General features: G+C 36.6%; 4 protein-coding genes and 2 pseudogenes across 6 annotated transcripts; 4 read left to right on the top strand and 2 right to left on the bottom strand.

The window, feature by feature from the left end:
* Positions 1 to 1,848: 1,848 nt before the first annotated feature.
* LOC130428737 (chymotrypsin-like protease CTRL-1) lies at positions 1,849 to 4,967 on the bottom strand. The gene is made up of 7 exons (XM_056756948.1): positions 4,809 to 4,967; positions 4,621 to 4,715; positions 3,134 to 3,213; positions 2,907 to 2,988; positions 2,630 to 2,810; positions 2,386 to 2,519; positions 1,849 to 2,278 (listed from the first exon to the last, which is right to left on the bottom strand). The coding sequence occupies exons 1-7, from the start codon at positions 4,885 to 4,887 to the stop codon at positions 2,120 to 2,122; spliced, it is 810 nt and encodes a 269-aa protein (XP_056612926.1). The 5' UTR covers positions 4,888 to 4,967; the 3' UTR covers positions 1,849 to 2,119.
* A 387-nt stretch (positions 4,968 to 5,354) lies between these two features.
* Positions 5,355 to 7,755, top strand: LOC130428192 (chymotrypsin-like protease CTRL-1; annotated as a pseudogene).
* A 57-nt stretch (positions 7,756 to 7,812) lies between these two features.
* LOC130428193 (major histocompatibility complex class I-related gene protein-like) lies at positions 7,813 to 10,112 on the top strand (annotated as a pseudogene).
* A 763-nt stretch (positions 10,113 to 10,875) lies between these two features.
* Positions 10,876 to 14,626, bottom strand: LOC130428520 (chymotrypsin-like protease CTRL-1). Its single transcript, XM_056756624.1, has 7 exons — positions 14,509 to 14,626; positions 14,330 to 14,406; positions 11,988 to 12,067; positions 11,773 to 11,854; positions 11,478 to 11,658; positions 11,242 to 11,372; positions 10,876 to 11,124 (listed from the first exon to the last, which is right to left on the bottom strand). Exons 1-7 carry the CDS (start codon positions 14,552 to 14,554, stop codon positions 10,966 to 10,968), a joined length of 756 nt encoding a protein of 251 aa, XP_056612602.1. The 5' UTR covers positions 14,555 to 14,626; the 3' UTR covers positions 10,876 to 10,965.
* A 2,426-nt stretch (positions 14,627 to 17,052) lies between these two features.
* LOC130428519 (chymotrypsin-like protease CTRL-1) lies at positions 17,053 to 19,628 on the top strand. Of its 3 annotated transcripts, none has more exons than XM_056756622.1 (8): positions 17,053 to 17,105; positions 17,189 to 17,301; positions 17,395 to 17,480; positions 17,689 to 17,768; positions 17,917 to 17,998; positions 18,104 to 18,284; positions 18,392 to 18,525; positions 18,613 to 19,628. In XM_056756622.1, exons 2-8 carry the CDS (start codon positions 17,256 to 17,258, stop codon positions 18,766 to 18,768), a joined length of 765 nt encoding a protein of 254 aa, XP_056612600.1. In that variant the 5' UTR covers positions 17,053 to 17,105; positions 17,189 to 17,255; the 3' UTR covers positions 18,769 to 19,628. The 3 variants fall into 3 exon arrangements, with proteins under 3 accessions (XP_056612600.1, XP_056612601.1, XP_056612599.1); XM_056756623.1 differs by having other exon boundaries at positions 17,413 to 17,480; XM_056756621.1 differs by lacking the exon at positions 17,053 to 17,105 and having other exon boundaries at positions 17,171 to 17,301.
* An 884-nt stretch (positions 19,629 to 20,512) lies between these two features.
* Positions 20,513 to 22,281, top strand: LOC130428194 (major histocompatibility complex class I-related gene protein-like; the record flags this gene model as incomplete). Its single annotated transcript, XM_056756051.1, has 4 exons — positions 20,513 to 20,795; positions 20,924 to 21,211; positions 21,283 to 21,564; positions 22,148 to 22,281. Coding segments are annotated over 4 exons (987 nt in total), but the record flags the coding sequence as incomplete, so codon positions are not given.
* Positions 22,282 to 22,861: the final 580 nt, after the last annotated feature.

Genomic DNA, 22,861 nt, shown 5'->3' on the forward strand with positions numbered 1-22,861 from the left:
AATGCACACTCAAGTCACTTGCACTATTGTATAGTCTATATTGTTATCTGTTCATAACCATCTGTACATTAATGTTCACAGTATATAGCCTTCTGTTTATATTGTTCATAGTACACACCGACTGTCACATTTTCATAGTACATGGCCATTGTATATGTGACGATCACACAAGTATGTTAATTGTACTTTAGGTATATTTAAAATTTTTGGTTTCATTTTGAAAATGTTATTGTGTTATTTTGAAAAAAAGAAACATTCAGAAGGGTTTTATTTTAATGTGAATCCTTGTAATCAGTAGTGTGCAATGCTACTCCTGACCGTTAGGGGCAGAGTCGAGCGAACGGTGTTAAGCTGTGCAGGTCGTGAGTTTGTCATTACTCCAGAGAGCTTGAACGTGACACACTGTCTCCTCGTTTCTCTCCTGTGTGTTACAGGTGGGTAAATGTATAAAAGCACTTAAAAGTTTAATTTAACCATGCTGAAATGTGTTTAGACAATAAGTGAATTGTTTTAGAGAAGTGATGTTCGTCAGAGGTTGTTTTTGAGTCGATTGAAGCGAGAGAGAAAAGCTCGACTGATTAGCAGCCTACTGAAAACGCACATGTAACGTTGGTGAGCACGTCAGTTAAAAAAATACATTTTTCCTTATGCAAATGCACATGAAGGTATTCTATAAGCTTTAAAGGTGAATAAGTATTGTTTAATGTACTATACATGTGTATTGAATGTCGATTGAAAATGGTTAATGTGTTAAATAAGGTTTAAAGTTATATATTAAGTATATTAATAATTCTGAGAGTGATTTGCAGCATTGTATCAATGTGATACTGGTAAAATATTGTGAATAGAAATGTTTAATCATTTAATAGAAGTAATTGAGGTATATTACTATGGTTTTTGTATTTCTTTTTTGATGAATAGAGTGAAATATAAAAATACAAAGTCAGTGAACATAAATGTGAAATAGAAAAGTTTATTTTATTGCAGAATTTGAATTGACATGAACACTGAAAGTCATTATAATGTTAAGAAGACATTGAAAAAGTGATATGTGAAGAATAATGTGACTTTGAGAGACAGATATTTGTTTAATGATATTGTGAATAAATTATTCCAGAGAGCTTGAACGTGACACACTGTCTCCTCGTTTCTCTCCTGTGTGTTACAGGAGAATAATCTGTCCCTTCCGGGTGCCGTTGCCACGGTACCCGTTACATATAGTATTTTCCTAATATTGTATTCTGTATTTATTCACACTGTATATCCTGCACTTGCTAATTGCACTTCTGGTTAGACCTAAACTACATTTCATTACACTGTACTTGTATATGTGTAATGACAATAAAGTTGAATCTAATCTAATCTATAATACGAATTTAGCGTACATTTGGGTTGTTTTATCGGCACCATATTGTGGTTTCACAAGCATGTCGCCTGATAAAGACTGATTAACGACCAGTAATGTTAACTTGTGTGTTGTTATTCAGTTTAAGCATTTCACTGTGGATCGGTCGATGTGGTTTTCGTTCTGCCCCTCAACCACTGTGACTGGACGTTAAAAGTGACATTGACGAGAGCAGCGTTTTGCCTTGTTTCTCCCACTTTCGGTACCGACAAAATATATTACGTTGTTTTGGTGGTTGCATTGCAAAGCTATAAAAGTTATCCTTGCAGCCTGCAATCATATACTGTGATCTTACAAACTGAGCTTTTCAGTGCAAAACTATGGTGCAAACCTTAAAGTTAATTTCCCTTGTGATCATTTTTTGCTTGCATGTTCCTTATGAATGCTTTTATGCCCCAATCCAAATGAAGTCACAGTGTTTTAACAAAGCATTACACATCGCATCAAGTTCCTTCATTCTTTATTAAAGATTTGACTTATAAAATAAACATTAAAAACTGTATTACAAAATAATATGTTTTAAAACTCATTGACTTAGCATCTTATTATAAAATGTAGTCACTTAATAAACAACTTCACCAAGTATGTCTGTGACTTAAGTGTAACAAATTAGCTAATAATTCAAACTAAACATTTTTTTTAGTTAAAATCCTTAAATACATAAGCAAAAAAAAGCTGCTTTTTCAATCGATGTTGAATAAGGTTGTTGGAGCTCTAGTTGGATAAGACAGTATCAATCCATTGACGGAGGTAAGACACACGAGAGTAGACTCCTGGAGCATTAACACTGCAGTCCAATGTTCCCCATGAAACAATGCCCACCTGATACCAAACACCATTGCTGTCACATAGCAGAGGACCACCAGAATCACCCTGCCAATGACACACAGACATTAAGACATTGGTGATTCTACTATTCTTTAAAAAATAATGTAAATAGATAGTTTGGGTTTAATTTATGTATTGACATCTACTCGTACCTGGCAAGATGAAGATCCAGAACCTCCGGCACAAATCATGGAATCTGTAATCGATCTTGTCCGACCCCAGTACTGCCTGCACCCAGCAGTACTAACTATGGGCAAAGTGGCCTCCTGCAGGATACGTGGACCCACTAACAAAAAGCAATGACAGAGTATAAGAGCTTAAGTGTCTTGTGAGTAAGAATACGGAATTATAAATGAAATGTCGCTGTTGTACAGATTACGAGAAATGAAAACTTACGACCAGTTTCAGTTCTTCCCCAGCCAGTGGTGACACAAAGGGTTCCAGAAGGGATGTTGGTGGAGGAGTTAACTAGTTGAACCGGACCAACACGGGATGTAATCTGTGCTGGAGAGGACAATCGCAGCAGTGCAACATCATTGTTAAAGATTCTTTTGTTGAAGCGAGGATGAACAACGACCTGCAGGGGTGTGAGATAACAATCCATGGTGTAAAAAAATCATAAACAAGTTCTCTCGGTTTCTTAGAGGATTTTGTAATTAGTTGATGCTGATACCTTGGCAATTTTCCTGATCTGAACGGCATTATCATCAGAGCCACGGTCATGCTCTCCAAGAATAACATTGTGATATCCAGCTCTTGAAAGAGAGTGATAGGAAAAAGCAAAAATGAAATACAGTCCATCTGTCGAGCTATATCTGTCTGTCAACATAACATGTATATAACGAATGAAGCACAGACAGACAGATAGATTGATTGATTGATTCATTTATTGGTTCTTACTGAACAGGGCAATGTGCAGCAGTGAGAATCCAGTTCTGGTTGATCAGGGTTCCTCCACAGAAATGAACGCCTTTGGATGTCTGGTTTAAATGTAAAAAATATGAAATGTGTAAGCTTTTTAAAATCATGTGTGCATTATTATTCAGTGAGAGACACAGATTACTAATAATAACACTATCAGGGAGAAATGGGGTATTTGCATGTGGGGAAATTACGTGCTTTCTAAGCCCCTTCTGCTCTCATATAGCGCTGAGGAAATTTTTCACTAAGCGATAATGATATATTTAATAAGATAAATTTCAATGAACTGACAGCACCACTGCTGAGCATTGGTAAATGCCTCTGTGATCATGCTTTACAATTGTACTTAGTGTTTTTTCATATTTGTGGATGTAGCTTTAAAGGTGTCATGAATTAAGACCTCAATTTTAACCCAAGCTTTTGATATATAAGAGGGAATCGTATTCAAGCGAACCTCCTCTAAGTGTCAGAACTGAAAACGCCCTTGTTAATGAAATTACAACTGAAATTGACACCAGACCCAGCGAACGGCAGGTCCTGGAATAGGTTGAACACCGCATATACTTAAGAATATCAACAACTTCTCTAGCCCCGCCCATTGGTTCACGCATGACAGTACTGAAATAACACAAGTTAAGCGGACCCAGAATATTGTGCGGTGCCTGCTGTGGAAGAACACAGTCGCTGCATGACCTTCCTAAAGATTCCGATATTATCAATGTGTGGTTGAAGTTTATTTTTAAAGACTTTCGAGCTCACGTGGGTAAAACATTGAGCATTTGTGTTCATTTAAAACATAGTCCTGTGCCGTCAATATTGGATCCGATAGGAATAGCGCAGCAATCTTATGTGAGTAAAACATATTTGTACTGTGTGTCACTATTGCTTTGTTAGAGATCACTTGTTGTGCTCTGAGCACTATTCGCACGGGACAAGTATTATCTGGGGACCTCTAGTCATTTGTAATAATTGCGGAGGTTGCCTGTGATCTTAATCCTGTGCGAATCGGCCATGTCTTTGATTTGTAAAGTAAAAATTTCCCCCTTCCACATTTTGACGAACACCGATGTCCTGTGATAGTATTAGTCGCGTGCGAATCGGCATCTCTGTGATTTGGCGGGCATCATTTTTCAAGGTTTTATCCATCGTTTGCAAATAATGGAGGCTGATTTGAACTGTTTTGATATTATTTCGGGTGCTGGGTCATATCCATATCTGCCTCATATCAATCATTAAACACCATACAACTATAGGCTATACAAACTATACGCAAAGTCTTGCCATCACATCCGGGAAATAAATCCGTAAATTTGGCTCAGATTTTAGCGGAAAGACGTCATCGCCCTGTATGCATATAGCATACCTGATTATGTGAGCTGATAAGAATAATATCAAATGCAAGGAAAACTGCTTGTTCAATCCTGTTTCCAACATTGATACTTTAAAATGAAGATCATTAAAATTACCTGGATAGAGACCTGCCAGGGCCAAACAGACAATGCACCTACTCCACCATGAACCATAACGACATTCTCTGGATCTCCTAAATTCTCCCTACGGCCTAAATACACAGATTTATTTTTTATTTTTCCAAAATACATAAGATGTAGTTTTTACATTAATATTTTTGCATGAAATAGCAAAAAATACCCACCAACAGCGGAGGCCACCAATGCAAAACAGCCGATGATCCAGAACATGTTGTTTCTGATGTCTTGATGCTCTGAAGTCATTCTGATGTTTCTGTTGAGTTTCTCTTCTGCTTTATATTCTGTCTAGCATCTGGTAAATTATACAACTCACTGATGTGCAATAATGCAGTTAAGGAGCGTCGGAATTGCATTTGTCATTTGAGGAAACAAATCCATTCCTGTATTGAATAATTATAATAAACAATGTAACAGGTACTGTTGTAAAGTTGCTGCACAAGTTACACATGTAATGGGCTGCACCCTTGTGAAGTAATTCTGTTATTTTGTACCATGACTAACCTTGTTGTCATTAAATAATAGCTTACATGTAACATTGTAGAATAATTTGCAAATGTGATATTCTGACACATAAGGAAATGTGTGAGTGTCAATGTTGTAACACGCATTGCTTTGGTCACAAACTTTGTTTGTTGGTCTCATTTGGCACACTGGGTCAGAGTGCAAAAAATCGGATAAATTCATTGTAACAAGCCTGTTTGAGATACACGATGGGTGCTTTGTGTCTATGTGTGAGCTTCAAAATAGCTTTAGAGACAATCATAGGCAACATCATCAACTATATGGCCAGGCAATCCTTGAGTCTTTCTCCTGCTGTTCCGTCACCGACAAGGTAGAACCTGGAGATCATGTGGTGGCAAACCTTTTTCCAGCTCTTTGTGTGGATTCTCATACTCATCATTTTCTGCACTCTGTTGCGCAATAATTACCATCCAGGAAATTGAAGAATAACAGAGAGAAATGCTAGGAAATATACATTACAATATGTATCGATGTTGACTCATGGGTTGATGATGTGTGTGTTATTGGGGAAAGAATCTGGGTGTCTGTGCAGGTGAAAACACCCAAAGACTTCAGTGACTCATTTAAAAAAGATTCATGTAAACAAATGGGATCTGTAGATACAACACAGTCTCATGGAAAATCGTGACATTGTCTCAATCTGTAATCTATTAATTTGTGTTCATGGACATGTATTTCCCCCTTTTTTCATGTCAGTCAGCAATCTGATTGGAATTGACCACAAAGTGGATCATTCATGTGAATTCCTATTTCCTACAATCTCATTCGTATGTTTAGTTGTGATTTGACATTGCCCCTGTGACGTTTAGGAGCATGGTAAGCGTACCCTGTTGAAAAAAACAGCTAGTCCTGGTTATAGGTTTTGAAGCATGGTATGGTTTGTTCTGGTTTAAACTGGTCATGTACTGTTTTAAACTGGACTAGCACATGACCAGATTAAACCAGCAAATGACTAGTTTAAACCAGCACAAACCAGATACCATGCTTCAAAACCTAACCAGCATGTGCTGTTTTTAACATTTAGATTTAGTAATTTACCAGTCTCTTTGGATTAAAGCATGTAAATCAAGTTGGGTAAACAATGGAAGCAATCGGACAATATTAGGAAAATAAAAAGCATAAATGCATTAAAGACATGTCTCACAAAGCCTACTACAGTGTAAAGAGCCAAGTATTTTGCCAAGTCATTGCATTGAAACCTTGTGAAACTCTCTTTTTAGCACAATTAGCCTTTAGACTTTTATTACTGTCTGTAATCAAAATGTGCTGCTTTCGTTCGAAAGTAAAAGTAAAACATTCCACTCATTCGTAAGTTGCTTTGGAAGAAATGTCTGCAAATAATAAGGTTACATTTATAAAGAACACGTTGCAATGTTGCACGTTGGATGATTATCATTGACAAATGCAGTGAGGTCCTTTCTGGCTGGACAGGAACCAGGTATGACAATCTAAAATAATAACATGCACGGCACAAACCAAATGCTCATCTACAGGTCACACTTTTTTAAATGTTTAAGACTTCCTTTGTTACTGTCAGTTTTAAGTTTGTCATTGAAGGATCTCTGGGAACAATCAGATGTTCTCACCTTGAAACATATTGAACCCATGAACACCCAGAATGTTTCACTAATCATTTAAAACTCATTAACCCATGAGTCAACAACAACAACAAAAAACATGTTGTAATAATGTAAGTAAGATTTTAAGCATCTCTCTGAGTCATTCATAAATTTCTATGGTTAGATTTAGATAACTGCTTTTGTTTCAAGAAAGATAGGCGGGACCCATTGGTTTTCCAGTCAATATGTAATTGCTGTTTTTCTGATGTGACAAAAAACATCCTAACTTCAACAAAGAAACCTTCAGCCATGACGTTGCACTGTTGCACAGATAACTTCCCGTGTCTCTCCTGTAAAACTGGTTTCCTCCTCCACCAACATCCCTTCTGGAACCCTCTGTGTCACCACTGGCTGGGGCAGAACCGCGACCGGACGTAAGTTTGCATTTTGATCAACAACAGTAATATTTCATTTATAATTCAATATTCATACTCGCAAGATACCTGTAAGCTCTAATATGTTGTCTTTGTTTTGTTGTTAGAGGGTCCTCGTATCCTGCAGGAGGCCACTTTGCCCATAGTTAGTACTGCTGAGTGCATGCGGTACTGGGGTCTGACAAGATCGATTACAGATCCCATGATTTGTGCCGGAGGTTCTGGATCTTCAACTTGCCAGGTAAGAGATGTAAATACAATAATTAAAGCCATCATTTAAACTCTGGTGAATTTTTTTTAACCACCAATGTCTGTGTGTCACCGGCAGGGTGATGCTGGTGGTCCTATGGTATGTGACAGTTATCAGGTGGGCATTGTTTCATGGGGAACAAATGACTGCAGGGATAATGCTCCAGGAGTCTACTCTCGTGTGTCTTTCTTCCGTCAGTGGATTGATGATACTGTCTCATCCAACTCAGCCTGAGTTTATACCCTGCATTGAAATGACTACAGCCCTTTTTATTCGAATAATCTTGAGTAATTATAATGAGAAACGTGTTATTTAATATCTTATTTAATTGGTAGTATTAACCTGTTTTCTTCTATGACTCACAAACACACTTCAAATCTTTAATAAAATATGGATTTTCAGGATGGCTCTGGTTAATCTGGCTCTAGGTGTCATCACTCTATAAACAGAATGAAACATATGTTGGAAAAACTATTTAAGTAAATACTATTTTGTGTTTTTCAAGCACAGATCACAGAACCTTTTAACCTTTCAGAACCCAATGCATTCTGGGATTGCATTTGCAAGAAAGGTTGAGCTGCATTTTAGGAGGTAACAGAATGCATGGTGCTTTCACATTTAGTTAACCTAAATTTAAGTCTTAACTTCAAATTGTGTACACTATAGCTATAACACCGCGGTGAAGTTAAACAAGCAACGAAAAGAGCAATTATGCATTTGACAGCTATTCTTAGTTTCAGTGTATAAAGAGAAACTATATATTCTTTGACTTCAGATACATATGGGGTTTTCTCAACAATGTGGTTCATACATTTCCCGTTTCCTGTTCTTCATACAATAATCAGTTCGCACAGGCCATAGGTTTTATCATGGACGAAGGTGTTGTAACTAAGCATTTTATTCTACAGTTTTTTTTCTCCATCAGTTCATGCAGGTAAATTGAACAAAAGTCTTTGCTTTAGTTTGAGAACCCAAGTGAAATTAAACCAGTGCACTTACTCTAAAATGCATTTGTAACAATAATAATTCCTGTATTGAAATGCATGACTTTCTGACACACATCACATGATTTTACTAAAGTTTGTATACTTTAAAAGATCAATGAATAGCTTTGTATTAAATTCTGATCAATATGCAAGATCGAGATCATGTTGATAATGCTGTGTGTTTTAGATTAAATATAAACTGCAATACACTTTATTGTAAAATAACTGTTTTAATATATTCCTTACATATCTTTTAAACTAGAATACATTATCTTACAAAAAGGTGGTATAAAGAAAATTGGGAGTATTACATCACAGGCTAAATTGCTTTTACTGTTTATTAATATGTTATTAGATATTGTTTGATTGTCTAAATTAATAAATTAAATGAAAATATATAATGAAAAAATGAAAAAGGAAAATTGCGTCCTGTATTACAGTTCTTTCTTTCTCAAATTCCAGATAAAAACCGTTAACAACCCGCTATTACTGATCTTGTGATTGAAAACTGCACTAGCCTATATGTTATATGTTTTTTGTGATGTATAAAATATTTTTTATCAAACTTTACTCAATTATCTACCAAAAATATCCGCAACAGTAAACAGAAATTTGAGAAAAAGCATTTTATGATTTTATATCCTTAATATTCTTTTCCAGAAACACATTCCCTGTACTACACGTACACAGCTTTATCCAAACCTGTGAATCTGCCGGGCATCTCTCAATTTACCGCTATGGGTCTGATCGATGGCAAACAGATTGATTACTACAATAACATTGAACAGAAAAAGATTCCATAACAGCAGTGGATGAAAGAGAAAATGCCAGCAGATTACTGGGAAAAAGGCACCCAATCACGCAAGAGCAAAGAGCAGTGGTTTAATGTGAATATCAACATTGTGATGGAGCGAATGAATCACATTGATGCAGGTGAGGAAGTATAAGGCATTTTTGTAATACTGTACAGTATATAGACCAAATATACATAAATAATATATATATATGCATATTGAGCTACTTTTACCTCGCAATGATTTTATTTCAGATCTGCATAGTTTTCATTGGAGTCACGGTTGTGAAATTGAGAAACAAGAAAATGAATTAAAGTTTTCTAAAGGCATCAGTGAGTACGCCTATGATGGTGAAGACTTTCTTTCCTTTGACACAGAGGTGTCACAGTGGGTGGCTTTGACTGACAAAGTTGTTAAAACTAAGGCAACATGGGATTATGTGCCCATTTAAAGCAATACACCAAGGGCTGTTGCATTTTTTTACTCCTGAAACAGACCCAATGTATTTTATTAATGCATTTTATATGTAATAAGTATCTGTTATACTTTAGAAATAATCAAATAAACACTTTTCCCAAAGTAAGTTGCTCAAGTTCATACATAAGTTATAAAGTGAATTAGCCATTTTAATGCAGTATCTACTCATAAAATGGCGGCCAAGAATGCTGTTTTGTGTAGACAAAGTTCTATTTTCCCTTTTTACAAATTTTCATTGCATTTCTATCGAGAAATTACTATTGACTTTTTATAATATTTGATAAGTTATCACAAAGGCGCCCTTTTATATTTCAAACAGAATTTCTCGGAGCTGCCTTCATGACTAAACGCTGCCTCCGAAGTCATTGTCTCATGAGACAGTGAGGCAACAATTCAGCTGCCCAAGCTTTCGGATGCAGCCTTCATTGACCAATGACATCGGCTAAGGGGCGGGGCTTGTGCTTATGAAGGCTCTTTAAGAAGAGACGAATCCAACCACTGGAATAGACTCTCAAGTCTCAACACCATGGAATCTATTCTTTTTTAAACGATTCCCAGCCCTATATTCATTGTAATGGATGTTGCACATCTTGTTAATATTTATTATCTTTGATGTACATCAACGAACAGATCAAATGTAAATACCAACTAAATGATTATACATTTCTGTCGTGAACCTTGCATAGTTTTAAGAATTAAGCGTTTAGTCGGTCATGACGAATTCTTATTGCAATCATTGTAAACAAATATGGCAGCTTAGTTCTTAGATCAGACGGCTTTGTGTTGTCTGAGACTAGTGGCAGAGAGAAGGCGATGAGTGGAGAAAACTGATTTATTGAAAAAAAAAAATATTTCATTGCGGTGTGGTGTGTTACTATTGTATCACGAGGATGTTGCCTGATAAAGACTGATTTAAAACCAGTAATGTTAACTTATGTGTTGTTATTCAAAAGTTTGTACAGTACCGCCGAAATACAGTATATTACGTTGTTTTGGTACTTGCATTGCAATGCTATGAAAGTCTATAAATGTACCCTACAATCGTATACTTTGACCTTTCAAACTGACCTTTTCAGCGCAAACCGTAAAGTTAGTTTCCCTTGTGATCACATTATTCTTTCATGTTCATAATGAATGCTTGTATGACCCTATCAACATTAAGATTTTGTCACAGCGTTTTAACAAAGCATGAAACATTGCATTCCAACACAAGTTCCAACATGCTTTATTAAAGTTTGACATATAAAATACACATTAAGAATTAATTTTTCAATGCAGGTTTAATAAGACTTTGGAGCTCTAGTTGGATAAGACAGTATCAATCCATTGGCGGAGGTAAGACACACGAGAGTAGACTCCTGGAGCATTAACATTGCAGTCATCTGCTCCCCATGAAACAATGCCCACCTGATACCAAACACCTTTGCTGTCACATAGCAGAGGACCACCAGAATCACCCTGCCAATGACACACAGACATTAAGACATTGGTGATTCTATTATTCATTAGAGTTTAAAATAATGAAAATAAATAGTTTGGGTTTAATTTATGTATTTACAATACATCTACTCGTACCTGGCAAGATGACGATCTAGAACCTCCGGCACAAATCATGGAGTCTACAATCGGTCTTGTCCGACGCCAGAACCGACTGCACTCAGCAGTACTTACTATAGGCAGAGTGGTTTCCTGCAGGATGCGAGGAACTTTTAACAACAAAAGAAAGACAGAGAATTATAGCTTAAGTGTCTTTCGAGTAAGACATAAATGAAATTTCGCTGTTGTACAGATGACCAGAATTGCTAACTTACGACCAGTTTCAGTTCTGCCCCAGCCAGTGGTGACACAAAGGGTTCCAGAAGGGATGTTGGTGGAGGAGGAAACCAGTTTAACAGGAGAGACACGGGATGTTATCTGTGCTGGAGAGGACAATCTCAACAGTGCAACATCATTGCTGAAGGTTTCTTTGTTGAAGCGAGGATGAACGATGACCTGTATAAGATTGAAAGAAAAACACTCCACAGTGTCAAAATAACGTTTCTTAATAACGATGGTTTCAAAAACCATCTCTCTCTTTTTTTCCACAAAATATCTTAAAGTTGATACCTTGGCAATTTTCTTGATCTGAACAGCTTCATCATCAGAGCCACGGTCATACTCTCCAAGAACAACTCGGTGATATCCAGCTCTTCAGGGAGTGATAGGAAAAAGCAAAAATGAAATACAGTCTATCTGTTGAGCTATATCTATATATACTATATACAATATGTATCACAGACAGACAGATAGATTGATTGATTGATTCATTTATTGGCTCTTACTGAACAGGGCAATGTGCAGCAGTGAGGATCCAGTTCTGGTTGATCAGGGTTCCTCCACAGAAATGGACGCCTTTGGATGTCTGGTTTAAATGTAAAAAAAATATGAAATGTGTAAGCTTTTTAAAATGATGTGTGCATTATTATTCAGTGAGAGACACAGATTACCAATCAGGGGAAAAAGGGGTTAATGCATAAGGGCTAATAGCTCTGTGGTAAGAGCAAGGTTGTGGGTTCAATCCCAGGGTATTGCAGATACCTAAGTATAAATCTATAGGATAATGCAAAGTTAAATCGCTTTGGATTAAAGCGTCTGCCAAATGCATAAATGTAAAATCTAAATGTAAATTATTAGCTTCCGTTAAAATCTAAGCCTCTTCCGCTCTCATAGCGCTGAGGTAAATTTTTACCAAGCGATGACGATATACAGTTGAAAGAGAAAGTATGTGAACCCTTTGGACTTACTTGGATTTCTTCATAAATTGGTCATAAAATGTGTTTTTTTACGTTTTCATGTTTTTATTGAACACAACATGTAAACATTGATAGTGCAGGGTGTAAAAAGTATGTGAACCTTTGGGTTTAATAAATGGTTGACCCTCCTTTGGCAGCAATAACCTCAACCAAACGTTTCCTATAGTTGCAGATCAGACCTGCACAACGGTCAGGAGAAATTTTGGATCATACCTCTTTACAAAAGTGTTTCAGTTCAGCAATATTCTTTGGATTTCTGGTGTGAATCGCTCTCTTGAGGTCATGCCACAGCATCTCAATCGGGTTGAGGTCAGGACTCTGACTGGCACACTCCAGAAGATTTTCTTCTGTTGAAGCCATTCTGTTGTTGATTTACTTTTATGGTTTGGGTCGTTGTCCTGTTGCATCGTCCATCCTCTGTTAAGCTTCAGTTGCCGGACAGATGGTCTTAAGTTTTCCTGCAAAATGTCTTGATAAACTTTGGAATTTATTTTTCCATCGATGACAGTAATCCGTCCAGGGCCTGAGGTAGCAAAGCAGCCCCAAACCATGATGCCCCCTCCACCATATTTCACAGTTGGGATGAAGTTTTGATGTTGGTGTGCTGTGCCTTTTGTTGTCCACACATTGCGTTGTGTGTTCTTTCCAAACAACTCAATTTTGGTTTCATCTGTCCTCAGGATGTTTTGCCAGTAGTGCTGTGGAACATCCAGGTGCTCTTTTGCAAACTTCAAACGTGCTGCAATGTTTTTTTTGGACAGCAGTGGCTTCCTCCGTGGTGTCCTCCCATGAAGTCCATTCTTGTTTAATGTTTTCCTTATTGTAGATTTGTCAACAAAAATGTTAGCGTTTAGCTGACACTCTAGGATTCTTCTTCACTTCATTGAGCATTCTGCGCTTTGCTCTTGCAGTCATCTTTACAGGACGACCACGCCTAGGGAGTGTAGCAACAGTGCTGAACTTTCTCCATTTGTAGACAATCTGTCTTACCGTGGACACATGGGCATCAAGGTTTTTAAATATACTTTTGTAGCCCTTTCCAGCTTTATGCAAGTCAACAATTCTTGATCGTAGGTCTTCTGAGAGCTCCTTTGTGCGAGGCATGGTTCATATCAGACAACGCTTCTTCAGAACAGCAAACTCAAAACTGGTGTGTGATTTTTATTGGACAGGCCAGCTTTAATCAACACATCCAATCTCATCACATTGATTGGACCCCAGGTTGGCTGACTCCTGCCTCCAATTAGCTCTTGGAGAAGTCATTAGCCTAGGGTTTCACATACTTTTTCCACCCTGCACTATGAATGTTTACATGTTGTGTTCAATAAAAACATGAAACCGTATAATGTTTGTGCGGTATTAGTTTAAGCAGACTGTGTTTCTCTATTGTTGTGACGTAGATGAAGATCAGAACACATTTTATGACCAATTTATGAAGAAGCCCATAGGGTTCACATACTTTTTCTTTCAACTGTATTTACTAAGAAAACTTTCAAATTACTTGAGAAAAGGGTCAAACCAAATTCAAATTTATTTTCTCACCCCATTTTAATTTAAAACAAGACTAAATATCTAAGGTCACTTTCCTTGTCAAGTTATTGTATACTGATTTAAGAAGTTTTCTATATTTTTCTACTAAAAACAAGAAAAAAAATCCTCATAAGAATGTCATTTTTTGCAGTGTGAAAAACGCCATTGTTCCTTATGGATGCTATGTGCGATGTGACAAAGCTGGCTCTGATTTTAGCTGAAAGACGTCATCACACCGCATGCGTAGATTATTGCCGAATAATATGAAATGCAAGAAAAACACATCTTATTGAACCCATCTTCCAACAGTGATACTTTAAAATGAAGATAATTAAAATTACCTGGATAGAGACCTGCCAGGGCCAAACAGACAATGCACCTACTCCATTAACAACCCCAGCTAACATGTCCTCCTGGCCTAAGTAAACAAATTCGTTTTTGATTTTCCAAAATACAAACAATGTAGTTATTACATTATGATTTTTTAGGTTTAATGCAGGTAATAGCAAAAGATACTCACCAACAGCGGAGGCCACCAATGCAAAACAACCGATGATCCAGAACATGTTGTAAATGTGTGCCTTTGTGATGTCTTGACGCTCTGAAGTCTTTTTGGTGATTCTGTTGAGTTTCTCTTCTGCTTTATATTCTTTTAACTCATGGTGGAGCTTTAATGCTCAAAGGAGGAGCTTCAGAATTGCATTAGTCATTGAGGAAACATCAGGAATTAAAAATCCATTCCTGTATTGAATAATAATGATAAACAATGTAACAGGTCACCAAAGAAGTTGCTAGGCTGCACCCCAGTAAAGTGATTCTGTCATTTTGTACCGTGACTATCCTGGTAGTCCTAAAATAATTGCTTACATGTAAAAAAATGTATTACTTGCAAATGTGATATTTCACAAGTAAATACAGGTTATTTTACTTCTGAGGTGGCCATATTTCCCCAGTTTTATGCTCTCTACACTCTACACGCCTGAATTTTAATTAAAAAATTCTTCTTTAAGTGTTTAAATCTTTAAACGGTATGGCCCCTTTCTTATCTATCAGATTTACTGACTGAACATCGGCCCATCAGATCTCTTCGGTCGTCCAACCAGATCTTACCATGCATCCCGAAGTCTAAGCTAAAATCCAGGGGTGACCGTGCTTTCTCAATTGCTGCCAACAAATTGTGGAATACTTTGTCCTACTGCATTAATCTGCATCTTCATTGTCTACTTTTAAATCCATGCTGAAAACTCACTTGTTTGACATGGCTTTCTGTAAACTTTTGTACTAGATTTTTTTTTTGTCGCAATTGACTGTTTTGTACTGGTTTTTTCTATGTTTTATTGTGCAGCACACAGGTTAACCTCGGTTAAGTTATATAGTGCTATATAAATAAATTTGACATTGGAGATGTATGTGTTGTGACATGTATTGCTTGGTCACAAACAGTTTGTTTGTTTGTCTCATTTGGCACACTGGGTCAGTCTGAGGAAAAATCTGATAAATTCATTGTAACAAGCCTGTTTGAGATACAAGTTGGTTGCCTTGTGTCTCTCTGTGTGTGTTTTAAAATGACTTTGGAGACAATCATAGGCAACTTTCTCAACTGTATGGCAGGTCAATCCTTTAGCATTTCTCCTGCTTTTCCGTCATCACCCAGGTAGAGCTTGCAGATCATGTGGTGGCAAAACTTTTTCCCGCTTTTTGTGTGGATTCTCATTCTCATCATTTTCTGCCTGCTGTTGCGCAATAAAGACCATCAGGGAAATTGAAGAATAACAGAGAGAAATGCTAGGAAATATACATTACAATATGTTTCGATGTTGACTCATGGGTTAATGATGTTTGCGATAATCTGGGTGTCCAAGCAAGTGAAAACATTCGATGACTTTTCAGTGACTCATAGCTTAGAAAAATACATGTAAACAGGTGTGATCTGTAGATACAACACGGTCTCATGAGAATTCGTTAGCATTGTCACTAACTGTAATTCATTTGTCTTAATAGACATGGGTTTTTCCCTTTTTTCGTGCCAGTCAGCAATCTGATAGAATTAACCTTTTTTTGAGGTGGCTCATTCATGTGATTCCCTATTTCCTACGATCTCATTCGAATGTTTTGTTTAAATTTGACTTTGCCCTGTGACTTTAGGTTTAGAGGCGGGGTTTGGGTAAAACGGCAAACGATGGATAGGTAGGTTTCTTTAGCTAAATTAGCCTTTGCAGCTGGGATTTAAGGGTTTTGGGTGAGGAAAAATGTCGATTAGCCACCTCTTTAAATATGTACGACTTCTTTTGATTTCAGGTATATAAATGTACTTTACATACATATGCTGTCTGTGTATTGACGGTTGTGCTGAGTGACACGAAAAAGGTTATTTGTGGCCATGAACACAAATCAAAAGATTAAAAATGTCATGGCTATGCCACAAATTGGGTTGGTAGATAGACGTCTCATTTGTGCAGGTTTATATTATTGTTACCCACTTGGTTCTTTTTCAGTCTGACAATGACCTCATTGCTTTTACAAGAGCTGAGAATTTCTCTGGGTCTCTAATGTTTGATGATTTTATGTTATTGGATAAATCAGTGTTATTCGGAACAACATTTTTTTCTTCATTTTTGGGAATTCTGATTACTATCAGTAATCAAAATGTGCCGCTTTAGTTCGAAAGAAAAATGAAAAGTAGAAGATTCCTCTCATTTGTAAATTACTTTGGATTAAATATATAAATAATACATGTAAATGCAAAAAGAACACATTGGAATCCCTGGCCTTCATTATGGAGAGCACCATGGATGATTATCATTGACAAATGCAGAAAGGGTAATTGCTTGGCTGGACAGGAACCATGTAGGTGACGCGCACAAACGACACAAACTGCAGGCTTATCTACAGATCACATTTGTTAACATGCTTAAGACTTCCTGTGTCAGTTATAAGTTTGTCATAAGTCATTAACCATGAGTCAACAACAACAACAAAAAACATGTTGTAATAATGTAAGTCAGATTCTGAGCATGTCAGAATGAGCAGTCATTCTCAAATTTTCAGGGATAGGTTTAGATAACTGCGTTTGTTTCAAGAAGGGTAGGCGGGACAATTTGGTTTTCCAGTCAATATGTAATTGTTGTTTTTCTCATATGACGAATACAAACATTCTGACATTCCCCATATGCATAGAAACACCTTTTTGTATTTCCCAGATGCAAGACTGAATAAAAAGCAAAAGAAAGACTCAACAGAAACATCAGAAAGGCACTCGTCTACAACATGTTGTGGATCATCAGCTGTTTTGCTTTGGTGACCTCCGCTGTCGGTGAGTATCTTTGATATCATACGGTATGGAAAACTGTTGAAGGTGTCATAAATGTGTGTTTTTTTGTTATAAATAATTGACTTGCATACTTAGGCATACCTGCATACTTAGGCCCTATCCATAATATTGTTAATGGAGGAAACTCCTTATCTGCTTGGCCCTGGCAGGTCTCTATCCAGGTGAGTTTATAATTCTCAACTATTGTTGGAAAACTTTTTAATAAAACTGTTTATCAGTGATGTGTAAGACGTGATTTTCACGCATTTCATATTATTCTTGTTACATTTTTTTCTTGTGTAGTAGGTTAAATTGTTTCCTTGCCCTAATACAATGTACTCAGGATGCTTCAGACGCTTCTGAATTTTACATTTGCTCTATTTAAACCAGACCTCCAGAGGTGTCCATTTCTGTGGAGGAACTTTGATAAACAATAACTGGATTCTCACTGCTGCACATTGCTCCGTTCGGTAAGAAACAATAAATGAATCAATCAATCCATCCATGTACAGTATGTTATGCAGAGAGCCAAAAACAGTATGCAGAGTAGACAAACTGTACAATATTTTGATGAATCTTTTTTCAGTATTTTGTTTGTTTTTCCCTGTCTCATTCTAGAGTTGGATATCACCGAGTTGTTCTTGGAGAGTTTGACCGTGGCTCTGATGATAAAGCTGTTCAGATCAAGACGATTGCCAAGGTATCAACCTTAAGATATTTTGTGGTAAAAGAAGAGGGATCTTATTTTCAAAACTTTATTTTGACACTGTTGTGTGGTCTTTTTTTCTTTTTCAATCCTATACAGGTCATTGTTAATCCTAACTTCAGCAAAAAAAACTTCAGCAATGACGTTGCACTGTTAAGATTGTCCTCTCCAGTACAGATAACAACCCGTGTCTCTCCTGTTAAACTGGCTTCTTCCTCCACCAACATCCCTTCTGGAACACTTTGTGTCACCACTGGCTGGGGCAGAACCGCGACCGGACGTAAGTTTGCATTTTGATCAACAACAGTAATATTTCATTTATAATTCAATATTCATACTCACAAGATACCAGTAAGCTCTAATATGTTGTCTTTGTTTTGTTGTTAGAGGGTCCTCGTATCCTGCAGGAGGCCACTTTGCCCATAGTTAGTACTGCTGAGTGCATGCGGTACTGGGGTCCGACAAGATCGATTACAGATTCCATGATTTGTGCCGGAGGTTCTGGATCTTCAACTTGCCAGGTAAGAGATGTAAATACAATAATTAAAGCCATCATTTAAACTCCGGTGATTTTTTTTTAACCACCAATGTCTGTGTGTCACTGGCAGGGTGATTCTGGTGGTCCTCTGGTATGTGACAGTTATCAGGTGGGCATTGTTTCATGGGGAACAAATGACTGCAGGGATAATGCTCCAGGAGTCTACTCTCGTGTGTCTTTCTTCCGTCAGTGGATTGATGATACTGTCTCATATAACTCAGCCTGAGTTTATACCCTGCATTGAAATGACTACAGCACTTTTTATTTGAATGAACTTGAGTAACTTATAATGGGAAATGTGTTAATTTAATAATTTATTTAATCTGTAGTATTAATTTATTTTCTTTATGACTCACAAATCTTTAATAAACTAGGGATTTTCATTATTCATCTGGTTTATGTGTCAACACTCTATAAACAGAATGAAACAAATGTTGGAAGTATTTAAGTAAATACTATTAAGTGTTTTTCAAGCACACATCATAGCACCTTTTTACCTTTTAGAACACAATGCATTCTGGGTTTGCATTTCCAAAAAAGGTTGAGCTGCATTTTAGGAGGCAACAGAAGGCATGGTATCATGATTCTGCCTCATCATGTCATGCCTTCCTTGGTCTTGTGGCAGAATCATGGCAGGATCTCAAGTTCTATGTGTAGAGAGGCATTTTTGGCCCTACTGGCCTTCCATATGCTCTCTTTGGTCTCGTCTCTGTTCCCATCCTTTCGTCTCTTAAGTTTGATTGTTAATTAGATCATGCCACGCACCTGTTCCCTCTTGATTTGCATCCCTTTAAATAGCTCTCGTGTTCAGTATCCTGTGCTCGTATGTTGCATTGTATTCACTTGTATTCGTTGTGCCTTCCTGTATTAATGTGCTTACCTGCTTCCATTGTGCCTCTGTGGATTACCTTACCCTACCCAAGTCAAGTCTAGAAAGTGTTTATCTTAGTTTATGTAAGGGGTTTTCTAGTTTAGTGTTAATTGGTCTATGTCCTGTTTTGCTTACTGTCCTGTTTTCTTGTTAATACCCCATCATGATGGGTTTTTGTTTTGTTCGTTGTTTAATAAAATCCTGTTGGTTAACAAGGCTGCCTGCACTTGGGTTCTTCCTCACAATTCATGACAGCATGATGCTTTCACGTTTACCAGTTGGTCTTTACTTCAAATTGTGTACACTATAGCTATAACACCGCAGTGAAGTTAAAAAAGCATTCAAACACAGCAATTATACATTTGACAGGTATACTAACTTCCAATGTTAAAAGAGAAACTATATAGTCTTTGACCTCTGGTCGGAATTAATACATGTGGTTTTCTCCACAACGTGGTTAAAACATTTCCTGTTTCTGAACATTTTGATGTCTGGTCTTCAGACAATATTCAATTCGCAGAGGCAATAGGTTTAATCATGGACGAAGGTGTTGTAAATAAACATTTTATTCTGCTTGGTATTTTTCTTCATCTTGGGATTTTACCATCAGTTCATGCAGGTAAATTGAATTAAAATGCGTTGCTTTAGTTTGAGAACGCAAGTGAATGTAAACCATGCGCACTTCCTCTAAAATGTATTTGTAACAATAATATTTAATGTATTGAAATGCATGACTTTCTGACACACATCACATGATTTTACTAAATTTTGTATACTTTAAAAGGTAAATGAATAGCTTAGTCCTAAATTCTGATCAAAATGCAAAATCGAGATTATGTTGATAATGTTGTATGTGTTTAAGATGAAATCTAAACTGCAATACATTTTATTGTAAACAACTATTTAATATATTCCTTACATATCTATTAAACTAGAATAAATTATTTTATAAAAAGATGGTATAGTGAAAATTGGGAGAATTAGCCTACAACACATAATTAATAAATTAAATGAAAACATATAATGAATAAATGAAAAAGGAAAATTTCTTCCTGTATTAAAGTTTTCTTTCTTTCGTTCTTTCTCTCTCTTTCTTTCTTTTTTTCCAGAAACACATTCCCTGTACTACACGTACACAGCTTTATCCAAACCTTTGAATCTGTCGGGCATCTATCAATTCACCGCTATGGGTCTTCTTGATGACAAACAGATTGATTACTACGATAACATTGAACAGAAAAAGATTCCCAAACAGCAGTGGATGAAAGAGAAAATGCCAGCAGATTATTGGGAAAAAGGCACCCAATCACGCAAGAGCAAACAGCAGTGGTTTAATGTGAATATCAACATTGTGATGGAGCGAATGAGACAGAGTAGTTCAGGTGAGAAAGTTTAATGCATTTTCATTTTCAAATACAGAAATTTCAATTATTTTACACTGCATATTTCAATACGTACATGTATTTCTGCTATTTTTAACTGGCAAATATTTAATTTGTTTCAATTTCAGATCTTCATGTTCTTCAATGGAGACTAGGTTGTGAAATTGAGGAACAAGAAAGTAAAATGACATTTTTTAAAGGCATCAGTGAGTTTGCCTATGATGGCAAGGACTTTCTTTCCTTTGATGATAAGATCTCACAGTGGGTTGCCCCAGTTGACGCAGCTGTTCCAACTAAAGTGAAATGGGATAATGTGCCCATTTTAAACCAATACACTAAGGGGTACCTGGAAAAAGAGTGTGTGGACTGGCTCAACAAATTCAGAGAATATGGACAGGACGAGCCTAAAAACGCATGTGAGTAAATGTTTTAGATGAACATCTTTCTTATCAGAAACATATTCATAAACCATTTTCTGTGTCCTCAGCTCCGCCAGATGTTCATGTATTTGCCATGAAGTCTCACGTTGACAAAACCAAATTGAACTTCAGATGTTTGGCCACTGGCTTCTACCCCAAAGATCTGACAATGATCATAAGAAAGAATAAGTCACTCATGCCTGAAACAGAGATTGAATCTACAGGAGTCAGACCAAACCATGATGGAACGTACCAGATACGGAAGAGTGTGGAGATAGTGGAAAATGAAAAACACTATTATGATTGTTTTGTGACCCACACAACACTAAAGGAAGCAATCGTCAAATGGGGTAGGCTGATAGAAAGCAATTATTTATTCATTAAGCATTTTCTTTAGCAGAAATCATGTGTTACATACACATACACGATACACAATACACTCTTAAGATTAAATTAAAAGGTTCTTCACCGCGATGCCATAGAAGAACCATTTTAATTCCACAAAGATCCATTCACTCAAAGGTTCTTCAAAGAACCATCCCTTTCTTACCTTTTCATAGTCTGAAGATCCTTTTTTGTCACTAAGAAACCTTTTTTTAAACCTTTTTTTTATTCTATGGCATCAATTCTTTTTGAAGCACCCACACCAACAACATTTTAGCTCAATTTCGGTGATAATTCAATTAGAAAAGAAATTAAAACGCTGTTAATATGCAATATTACAAAAAAATGTCATCATACCACATGTGCCAAGTGCAACAAATAAACTGGACATTTAAAAGTGTGTCATGAAAATCTAAAACTCAATAATAATGTGATTTTGTTAAACAGTATTGGAGTATAGTTGTTCATTGTTGATGGTATGGATAAGCATGTGTGAAATGCATGACAAAACAGTCGTCGGAAAACTGATAATGTCTTTTTCCACATCAGCAGTCTCTCTCCCCACCTCCACCTTGGTCATCTCACCCTTCAACTCTGCTGTGGTCCACCATCCTGCTGCCCACACCACCTTCCTACCCTTGATGTCTGCCGCTGCCTCTTTCTTCCTGTTACCATACTTTTAATCTGCAATTAGTTCCAGGATCCATTTAATTCATGTTTTACACATAATCTTACAACTTCCTCTATCAAGATCTAATTATTTTAACCATGCAGTTAATTGTTTAAAAATAAATATGAACCAAAAAAAGGCTTCAACTAAGTGAAGTTATTATGGGATTTTTTGTAGCATGACTAATCTTGTAGTTATTCAGAAAATTACATTTGCGATTATTTTGTTAATTTGATATTCTGACATATAAGGGAATATGTGTGGTATATTAATGCTTAGTACAGTGTGTTTTGTAATGAGTCATGTGTTTTTTTATGTTTGTGTTATCGACAAAAATAAACTTTGTACTCACAAATGGGTAAGACGTTTTTTTCAAGGTTACTATATTCTTTTGTTCCAAAAGTGTGTTTATTGAAAAGCTCATGACTGACAAAAGATTGTAAACAAGTGTAAACCTGTAGATTAACATGACATTTATACAGTAAATGTTTTTATTGTTTTGTTTTTCAGCCAGGCAATGACATCATTGCATTTGTCAGTGATGATTTTGTAAGGAATTGGGTTTAGGTGACTGAAGATGGGCACATTGCCTT

This window comes from Triplophysa dalaica, chromosome 9, assembly GCF_015846415.1.
Source record: "Triplophysa dalaica isolate WHDGS20190420 chromosome 9, ASM1584641v1, whole genome shotgun sequence".
NCBI lineage: Eukaryota > Metazoa > Chordata > Actinopteri > Cypriniformes > Nemacheilidae > Triplophysa > Triplophysa dalaica.